The 10,000-nt window shown below is 43.3% G+C and overlaps 1 protein-coding gene across 4 annotated transcripts in view; it reads right to left on the bottom strand.

Annotated features, from left to right (window-relative positions):
* sts (steroid sulfatase (microsomal), isozyme S) overlaps positions 1–6,805 on the bottom strand; it is a 19,899-nt gene extending 13,094 nt beyond the window's left edge. For 3 of the 4 annotated variants that reach the window (XR_003935021.1, XM_030130639.1, XM_030130640.1), the window contains exons 1-6: positions 6,785–6,805; positions 6,300–6,378; positions 5,076–5,229; positions 4,850–4,971; positions 3,706–3,828; positions 1–344 (exon numbers count right to left, since the gene is read on the bottom strand). The exon at positions 1–344 is cut by the window's left edge and continues 68 nt beyond it. Coding sequence is in view for 2 of the 4 variants with exons in the window: in XM_030130639.1 (XP_029986499.1) it covers positions 1–344; positions 3,706–3,828; positions 4,850–4,971; positions 5,076–5,229; positions 6,300–6,378; positions 6,785–6,790 (828 nt within the window). In the remaining 2 variants the exon portion in view is untranslated. The remainder of the gene's footprint in view (positions 345–3,705; positions 3,829–4,849; positions 4,972–5,075; positions 5,230–6,299; positions 6,379–6,784) is intronic. The other variant, XR_003935022.1, reaches the window with a different exon arrangement.
* Positions 6,806–10,000: the final 3,195 nt, after the last annotated feature.

Here is a 10,000-nt window from a genome sequence, read left to right as displayed (position 1 = left end):
TACGATCCGCTCGTTCCTCATTAACACACAGTTCATGTAGGGCATCACCGTGACGACCGCCCACATCAGCGCCACGGCCATGCCCACCAGGCCCAGCAGGACCAGGACCGTCCGCCGGCCCACTCTGACGGCGCCGCCGTAGTGCAGAGCAACCACAGTGGTGGCGGCGGCGCTCATGGAGGCATAGGGTAGGTACCTGTGGACCATGAAGACGGTACCATGTCCAGGCCCACAGTCCCTCAGGTTGGTCAACGGGACGCCAAAGAAGTACCTGAAACCGTGGGAGTGGGGGTGGTGACAGTGGTCGTCATGGCGATCACAGTTCAGGCCCAGGTGCCATTTCCCTGGAAACAGCATCCACCAATCACAACCAGCCACTCAGGTAAAAGGACACGCCCCTCCGACAGGTACTAGTACGTGCCCCCTCCGACGAGGACCAGTGTGTGTTGGTCATGTGGTCAGTTGGTCTTACCTATCAGAGCGGTGTCGTATCCTTGTGGTCAGTTGGTCAGTGTGTGGTCAGTTGGTCTTACCTATCAGAGCGGTGTCATATCCTTGTGGTCAATTGGTCAGTGTGTGGTCAGTTGGTCTTACCTATCAGAGCAATGTCGTATCCTTGTGGTCAGTTGGTCAGTGTGTGGTCAGTTGGTCTTACCTATCAGAGCGGTGTCATATCCTTGTGGTCAGTTGGTCAGTGTGTGGTCAGTTGGTCTTACCTATCAGAGCAATGTCGTATCCTTGTGGTCAGTTGGTCAGTGTGTGGTCAGTTGGTCTTACCTATCAGAGCGGTGTCGTATCCTTGTTGTCAATTGGTCAGTGTGTGGTCAGTTGGTCTTACCTATCAGAGCAATGTCGTATCCTTGTGGTCAGTTGGTCAGTGTGTGGTCAGTTGGTCTTACCTATCAGAGCGGTGTCGTATCCTTGTGGTCAGTTGGTCAGTGTGTGGTCAGTTGGTCTTACCTATCAGAGCGGTGTCGTATCCTTGTGGTCAGTTGGTCAGTGTGTGGTCAGTTGGTCTTACCTATCAGAGCGGTGTCGTATCCTTGTGGTCAGTTGGTCAGTGTGTGGTCAGTTGGTCTTACCTATCAGAGCGGTGTCGTATCCTTGTGGTCAGTTGGTCAGTGTGTGGTCAGTTGGTCTTACCTATCAGAGCGGTGTCGTATCCTTGTGGTCAGTTGGTCAGTGTGTGGTCAGTTGGTCTTACCTATCAGAGCTGTGTCGTATCCTTGTGGTCAGTTGGTCAGTGTGTGGTCAGTTGGTCTTACCTATCAGAGCGGTGTCGTATCCTTGTGGTCAGTTGGTCAGTGTGTGGTCAGTTGGTCTTACCTATCAGAGCGGTGTCGTATCCTTGTGGTCAGTTGGTCAGTGTGTGGTCAGTTGGTCTTACCTATCAGAGCGGTGTCGTATCCTTGTGGTCAGTTGGTCAGTGTGTGGTCAGTTGGTCTTACCTATCAGAGCGGTGTCGTATCCTTGTGGTCAGTTGGTCAGTGTGTGGTCAGTTGGTCTTACCTATCAGAGCGGTGTCGTATCCTTGTGGTCAGTTGGTCAGTGTGTGGTCAGTTGGTCTTACCTATCAGAGCGGTGTCGTATCCTTGTGGTCAGTTGGTCAGTGTGTGGTCAGTTGGTCTTACCTATCAGAGCGGTGTCGTATCCTTGTGGTCAGTTGGTCAGTGTGTGGTCAGTTGGTCTTACCTATCAGAGCGGTGTCGTATCCTTGTGGTCAGTTGGTCAGTGTGTGGTCAGTTGGTCTTACCTATCAGAGCGGTGTCGTATCCTTGTGGTCAGTTGGTCAGTGTGTGGTCAGTTGGTCTTACCTATCAGAGCGGTGTCGTATCCTTGTGGTCAGTTGGTCAGTGTGTGGTCAGTTGGTCTTACCTATCAGAGCGGTGTCGTATCCTTGTGGTCAGTTGGTCAGTGTGTGGTCAGTTGGTCTTACCTATCAGAGCGGTGTCGTATCCTTGTGGTCAGTTGGTCAGTGTGTGGTCAGTTGGTCTTACCTATCAGAGCGGTGTCGTATCCTTGTGGTCAGTTGGTCAGTGTGTGGTCAGTTGGTCTTACCTATCAGAGCGGTGTCGTATCCTTGTGGTCAGTTGGTCAGTGTGTGGTCAGTTGGTCTTACCTATCAGAGCGGTGTCGTATCCTTGTGGTCAGTTGGTCAGTGTGTGGTCAGTTGGTCTTACCTATCAGAGCGGTGTCGTATCCTTGTGGTCAGTTGGTCAGTGTGTGGTCAGTTGGTCTTACCTATCAGAGCGGTGTCGTATCCTTGTGGTCAGTTGGTCAGTGTGTGGTCAGTTGGTCTTACCTATCAGAGCGGTGTCGTATCCTTGTGGTCAGTTGGTCAGTGTGTGGTCAGTTGGTCTTACCTATCAGAGCGGTGTCGTATCCTTGTGGTCAGTTGGTCAGTGTGTGGTCAGTTGGTCTTACCTATCAGAGCGGTGTCGTATCCTTGTGGTCAGTTGGTCAGTGTGTGGTCAGTTGGTCTTACCTATCAGAGCGGTGTCGTATCCTTGTGGTCAGTTGGTCAGTGTGTGGTCAGTTGGTCTTACCTATCAGAGCGGTGTCGTATCCTTGTGGTCAGTTGGTCAGTGTGTGGTCAGTTGGTCTTACCTATCAGAGCGGTGTCGTGTCCTTGTGGTCAGTTGGTCAGTGTGTGGTCAGTTGGTCTTACCTATCAGAGCGGTGTCGTGTCCTTGTGGTCAGTTGGTCAGTGTGTGGTCAGTTGGTCTTACCTATCAGAGCGGTGTCGTATCCTTGTGGTCAGTTGGTCAGTGTGTGGTCAGTTGGTCTTACCTATCAGAGCGGTGTCGTATCCTTGTGGTCAGTTGGTCAGTGTGTGGTCAGTTGGTCTTACCTATCAGAGCGGTGTCGTATCCTTGTGGTCAGTTGGTCAGTGTGTGGTCAGTTGGTCTTACCTATCAGAGCGGTGTCGTATCCTTGTGGTCAGTTGGTCAGTGTGTGGTCAGTTGGTCTTACCTATCAGAGCTGTGTCGTATCCTTGTGGTCAGTTGGTCAGTGTGTGGTCAGTTGGTCTTACCTATCAGAGCGGTGTCGTATCCTTGTGGTCAGTTGGTCAGTGTGTGGTCAGTTGGTCTTACCTATCAGAGCGGTGTCGTATCCTTGTGGTCAGTTGGTCAGTGTGTGGTCAGTTGGTCTTACCTATCAGAGCGGTGTCGTATCCTTGTGGTCAGTTGGTCAGTGTGTGGTCAGTTGGTCTTACCTATCAGAGCGGTGTCGTATCCTTGTGGTCAGTTGGTCAGTGTGTGGTCAGTTGGTCTTACCTATCAGAGCGGTGTCGTATCCTTGTGGTCAGTTGGTCAGTGTGTGGTCAGTTGGTCTTACCTATCAGAGCGGTGTCGTATCCTTGTGGTCAGTTGGTCAGTGTGTGGTCAGTTGGTCTTACCTATCAGAGCGGTGTCGTATCCTTGTGGTCAGTTGGTCAGTGTGTGGTCAGTTGGTCTTACCTATCAGAGCGGTGTCGTATCCTTGTGGTCAGTTGGTCAGTGTGTGGTCAGTTGGTCTTACCTATCAGAGCGGTGTCGTATCCTTGTGGTCAGTTGGTCAGTGTGTGGTCAGTTGGTCTTACCTATCAGAGCGGTGTCGTATCCTTGTGGTCAGTTGGTCAGTGTGTGGTCAGTTGGTCTTACCTATCAGAGCGGTGTCGTATCCTTGTGGTCAGTTGGTCAGTGTGTGGTCAGTTGGTCTTACCTATCAGAGCGGTGTCATATCCTTGTTGTTGTGCGATGGTGGCGAAGGTCAGTTCAGTTTGGGGCAGACCACCAGAGGAACCAGTGAAGATGAACACACCAGGTCTCAGAGTCCCAGAAACACCTGAGGACAAAAACAGTGCGGCGCTTCCCTTTTTATTGGCCCGTCTAAAGCATGTGACTGTGGATCCTACAGCTGTAAGCAGCAGACTTCTGTTTAGGATGGTCATGCACTTGTTTGGTTCATAAATGAGCTCAGTGAAAGGACATTAAAGCTGCAGTCTGTAGGAATTATGTTCTAAATAATTGTAAAATGGCCTTGACTGTCACCAGACATTAAGGAATCCTGTTCATTTCAAATCCTGATCTTACTGACAGTAGTAGTCCAGCCAAAATATGTGCATTTGAACAGCTCAGTGTCAGCCCCTTTAAATATGATGGACTGTTCAGAATATGTCACTGTCCACAAGGGGGTGCCACAGGGTTCCATACTGGGACCCCTGCTTGTTATTCTGTACATGCATGTATATACTCCACCCTGTTCATCTGACATTTGAACAGGTCCTCATAGGTCCTCATTGGTCCTCATAGGTCCTCATCGGTCCTCATTGGTCCTCATAGGTCCTCATCGGTCCTCATCGGTCCTCATCGGTCCTCATAGGTCCTCATAGGTCCTCATCGGTCCTCATCGGTCCTTATAGGTCCTCATACAAACAGTGGGCTGGCCGTTCAGTTGCTGTTGCCGCTCCTAAACTGTGGAAGTCGTTTCCTCCTGACCTGTGAGTCCTCACTGACCTGCCCCTGTTCAAGTCCCGGGTTTAGACTCACCTGTTCAGACTGACTTTGAACGCTGAGCACTGACGCACTCTTAGGTTTGAATGTGTGTTCTTTTATCTGTGTGTTGTGTCCTGTTGTTTCATGCATGTTTATGGACCTGATGCACCTGTTTGTATCTCATGACTGAGTCATGTTTGTAGATGTAAAGCACTGTGGGCTTCACTATGTTGTTGTAAAGTGCTATAGAAATAAACTGTCATTTGATTTGTCTGTCCTCAGTCCTGTTGGATGACCTTCGTCCTGTGTCTCCGTGGTGTCCTTCAGGACTAAATATGGACATGTGGGTGTGTCCAGGGTCATGTGATCACCTGATCGTATGGGGTATCGTCCTGTCAGAAACGCTGCTCGGCTGGGGGAGCAGAGGGGGGACGCTGCCACATGGTGGGTCAACTTCACCCCCTCCTGGGACAGACGGTCTATGTGGGGGGTTCTGGAAGGGCAGCAGAGGTCAGAGGTCACAGAGGTCAGAGGACAAAGACTGAAGAAGACTGGACAGACAGGAGGTCAGAGGTCCCAGAGGTCAGAGTTGTTTACCTGAGGGTGGAGTTTCCATAACAGCCCAGGTCTCCAATGCCCAGGTCGTCCACCATCATCAGGACAAAGTTTGGTTTGTTCTGGACCAGAGGAGAAACTGTGGAGATGGAGGACAGAAGGACAAGTAGAAGGATGGACAGCATCATCTGAACATCTGGAAATAAACACAAACATTGAACTGAACCAAGAAATGACATCATTTGACATAAAACAGTTTTGTTTTTTTTACAGACAGAGGAACAGGTGGAGATTCAGGCAGAAGAAGAAAAAAACTCAAGTTTACGAGAAAAAAAAAATACATAAAAGGTATTTAAGTAGAAAATGTGGAAAACTGAAAATACGACATTATCATCATTATTATCATAATAAAGGGTAAATTTTACTTTTTTAAACTTTTCATTTGTATCTTTGTTTTTTTAATCAGTTCATTTATGATTTAATGATTATAACAGACATAATTATATATATATATATATATATATATATATATATATATATATATATATATATATATATAATCTTAGAGCTGATACTAGGAGTTTTTCCTCGTATCAGCTCCCCCCCCCCCCCCCCCCCCTTTCTTTATTGAAAATTAATATTTGCAACAAATAACATATAGAACCAACACATGTAAGTTCAAATATTCAAGGTCAGTATAATAACCCAATTTAAAAAATAAAAACTTATAAAGTATGAAGAAAAAGGAAATTATCAAAAATATATCATTATTATTATTAGTAGTAGTATATTCTTTTATTATTTGTAAAAAGTGACACATACACACATGTAAGTTATACAAAAGTTTTTGGAAATATGAAAATACACAGATTTTATAAAGAAGATCCTGTGTTGACAAAGATTTAAAATAAAAAAACTGAAATTTAGTTAATAACAGGCCTATTTCTGATCATTAAAAAACAATACTGACATAAATATATGTATAATATAAATATATATGAGTTAATCCACTGTTAAATTCCGTTTATTTCTGTTGAACTGTTAAAATCCGCCTGTTTTTTATGGTTTTAAATCCAGAATATTTCCATCAACAGCTGCAGTTTGACTCCACTTTGGTTCATTCCTCCTTCATAAACAGCCGGTTTTTTGCGGGTTTTTCCTTTAATCTGAACTTCAGAGTCTGAGTGCAACATATTTAACACTAAACCAAAGAAAACCCGGTGAAATCAAAGTCAAATAAGTGGAACAGGTGAGTTCAAAGTTTACCTGCAGTTGCTCCGACTCCACTGGGATTACGAGACTTCCGCATCCGGAGTCTCGCGAGATTTTCAACAGGTCGGCGGCACTTCCGGTTTAACGGAACAAAGACAAAAAGAAAAAAAAAGAAAAGGACGGAAATGAATGACAATGAGGACATGTGAATGAAAATTAGAACAGAACTAAACTAAAATAAAAGTGTAAAAGTAAAAATAAGTTTATTTAAATAAAGACAATAAAACAAACAGGAATATGAATGAAAAAGAACAGGAAATGAAAAGTATTTCAGACAAATTAAATGAAAAAAAGTCTTAAGTATTTAAAAAAAAATATGGAAGGAAAAAATACTGTAATTTAATTAAAAATCAAAAAGAGAATCAGAAAAAAGGAAAATAAAATATAAAAGAAACTAATATTTTAAATCAAAAAAGGCAGACACTGGTGTTTCCATGGTGACATATAAACAATGGCATCAGGAGGGGCGGGGCATCCACCTCCATCTTGGATCATCATCGTCGTTATTGTCATGATCATCGTCTTCATGGAAGTGGACGTGGATCCGACAGTTGGACCGAACACACAGAACGTCCCCTTTGACACCATTGGTTGACCCTGTCCAATCAGATGCCTTCACTCAGTCCATTAGAACCAGGAAGTAAAACACCACCACAACAGTCCTGGACCCATGACCCCGCCCCCCTCCTGGACCCATGACCCCACTCCCCTGCATTAGACAGATCTTAGCCCTGTTAGCTTACCCCCGTGGACTTAGCTCTGATAGCTTAGCCCTGTTATCTTGGATCTCTTAGCTTAGCCCTGTTAGCTCAGCTGTTATCTTAGCCCTGTTAGCTTATCCCTATTGTCTTAGCCCTGTTAGCTCAGCTGTTAGCTTAGCCCTGTCTTAGGCGTTTAATCATTTTGCTGATCATTGTATATATTCTTGTTAGATTTACTGAATATTTGGTCCATTTTTGGTTCTTTTTCTTGTATTTGTTCGTGTTTCTGTTCCATCTTTTCCTCATTTCTATAAAACCGCCCCTTTAACCCAGACGTCTGTTTATTTTTTTTTCTTACCGTTGGTTGGTCGTCTCCGTCTTCTTCCAGTGGACCTCCACAGCCACACCAAATGCATCTTGGGATATTTTCCAGTCATGTGACCAACCGGTCTGTCCTCGGTTTAACAACAAAACAACAACGTCCAAGTTTTTGATCTGAGTTTGGACCAATGTTTAAACGGAACCGAATACATGGATCAGACCAATAAAAGAACAGAAGAAACATAAAAAATGACAAATACAATTTACAAAAATAAATAAATAAATAAATATTATCTGTTTTCCAGTGGAAAATAATAGAATGACATGCTGTTTATTTGTATATTTCCATCCTTTCAAATAAACCTGAGCTGTTCAAATGTGGGTCATTAGACTGACCCGCTTCAGGTTCAGCTGAACATTTACTCAGGTTTATCTGAACAGATTGGATCAGAACCAGTCCAAACCCACTGAACTGGACCAGAACCAGTCCAAACCCACTGAACTGGATCAGAACCAGTCCTAATCTGTTTAAGGACGGGATCAAAAACAGTTTAGAAAAGTCCACATTTTACAATAAATGGAGTTTTTTAAACTAAAACACTTCAATTCACAGGTTAGTTTAAAGGATTCAAGTCTGAGGGAAAAAACAGAACAAACCAGGTCTAAAAAGGTCCAAACAGGTCCAAACACATTCATGGTGACCACACCCAAACCAAACTCACACCCAGTCCCAGGTGGGAGGAGTTAACGAGACCCAGGTGAAACACATTAGAGTCATTGGAGAGAGAGGAGGAGGAGTCAGAGCAGAGGGGAGGGGTTTATGAACACTGGTGTGTCTGAGCAGAGGAGAGGAGGAGGAGTCAAAACCTGAACCAGACCACACAGAGTGGACTGGATCCACTGAACTGGACCGGATCTACCATACCGGACTGGATCCACCAGAGCAGACGAGACCCACTGACCCTGTAGACCACAGAGGTGGTTCATCTGCCATGTATTGTTCTACCTGTTCACTTCACACAGGTGATTCCCATCGACCTGGATGAGGAGCTGTGCTCCTGAAAATGGGCCGGTTCAGTGAGTGGTTGGAACAAATACATGGCAGGACTTTTACTCTATGGAGCTGGGATTACCCACCTCTGGTAGAACATGTTCATAAACTCAGGTAATTCAAAGGTTTTTATATAAAAAACACAGAAAACTGAAGAAATAAACACTTTTGTCAACAAATGTGACATCATAAAAATATATATATATATATATATATATATATATATATATATATATATATATATGTGTGTGTGTGTGTGTGTGTATGTATGTATATAAATATATATATAAATGTACGTTTTTGTATTTATTTGGTTCATTTTTTTGCCTTTTTTTCTCTTCAGTTTCGTTCAGTTTGTGGCTAATTTTGTTAACATTACTTATAACATTGTTGATTTATTATTATTTTTTGTTCATTTTATTCATTAATGTGGCTGTTTTTGTTCATTTTGTTACTTTTATTCTTTTTTTTTTTTACTTTTTTTTTTTTTTTTTTCAAATTTTTATTGAGAAATATTGAGAAAAGTTCAATATACATTTAAATTACATTGTGGTCACATAACAAGTATGTGACCGATGACCAAACTTTCCATTCTCAACATTTCAGATTTTCTTTTTCTTTTTTTTTTTTTTTGTTAAACAAAACAATTGAACAATGAACAATGGATGCATTGTTACATAAAGAAAACATATACGAAAGACCAAGAGACTGACCTCCTCTCTCTAAAGAAAAATAAGTAAATAAATAAAATAAGAAAAGTAGAATTAATTAATTACACAAAAAACAAAACAATTCCAGATACTTTGTCATTCTATTGTCATTTCTTGTACATTTAGGGTTCCAACAGATTGTGTTTGGTAAGTGTAAACAAAAAATATCCACTTTGACCAGAGATCTGAAAATTTGTTCATTTGTAACCGAAGGGAGAAGGTTAGTCTTTCCATCTGGTAAAGTAACCTGGCCATTCTTCATCAGTAATAATAGTGATGCTGTCCTTTTCCCATTTGATTTTCACATATTGTGTTGAATATGTTTTTTTAATCATAAACCCTTTGTATAATCTGGATAGAATACCTTTTTTAGATTTAGCCCTGTAGGAATCTAGTATTTATTTATTTATTTATTTATTTTACTTTTAGTTCATTTGCTTATTTTTTCACATTGTTTGTTATTCTGTATTTTTTTAGGTTGTACATTTTCTTCTACATATAACTAAGGTAAACCTGTATTTGACACCAGTCATTGACATGTGTTGATGGGATCAGTGGATCCACAGGTATTCAATTGTTCCATCAGTGAAAGATGTGGGACGTTCACCCTTTGTGCTTCTCGATGGACTGGAGGCTGCTTTTGCAGGAGGCCAGGTCCCTGTACCTGGGGTCGGTTCCACCTGGTTCCATGTGAATAAATGTGGGAGGTTCTGAACGGTGTCCTGGTTTCTGGGCCGGTCCTCTGGGTCCTTCAAACCTTCTGTTTACACACACACACACACACACACACACACACACACACTCAGAATAATGCGGGTGGATTCAAATGCAGATGCGTGTTTTCTCTGGGCTTCACCTCTGTCCGCTGGGAAACGACTTGGGTTCCAGCGTCGTTACAAATTCTGCGAGCAG

This window comes from Sphaeramia orbicularis, unplaced genomic scaffold, assembly GCF_902148855.1.
Source record: "Sphaeramia orbicularis unplaced genomic scaffold, fSphaOr1.1, whole genome shotgun sequence".
Classification (NCBI taxonomy): domain Eukaryota; kingdom Metazoa; phylum Chordata; class Actinopteri; order Kurtiformes; family Apogonidae; genus Sphaeramia; species Sphaeramia orbicularis.
The sequence above is the reverse complement of the archived record's forward strand: the minus strand, read 5'-3'. Positions and strand labels throughout refer to the sequence as shown.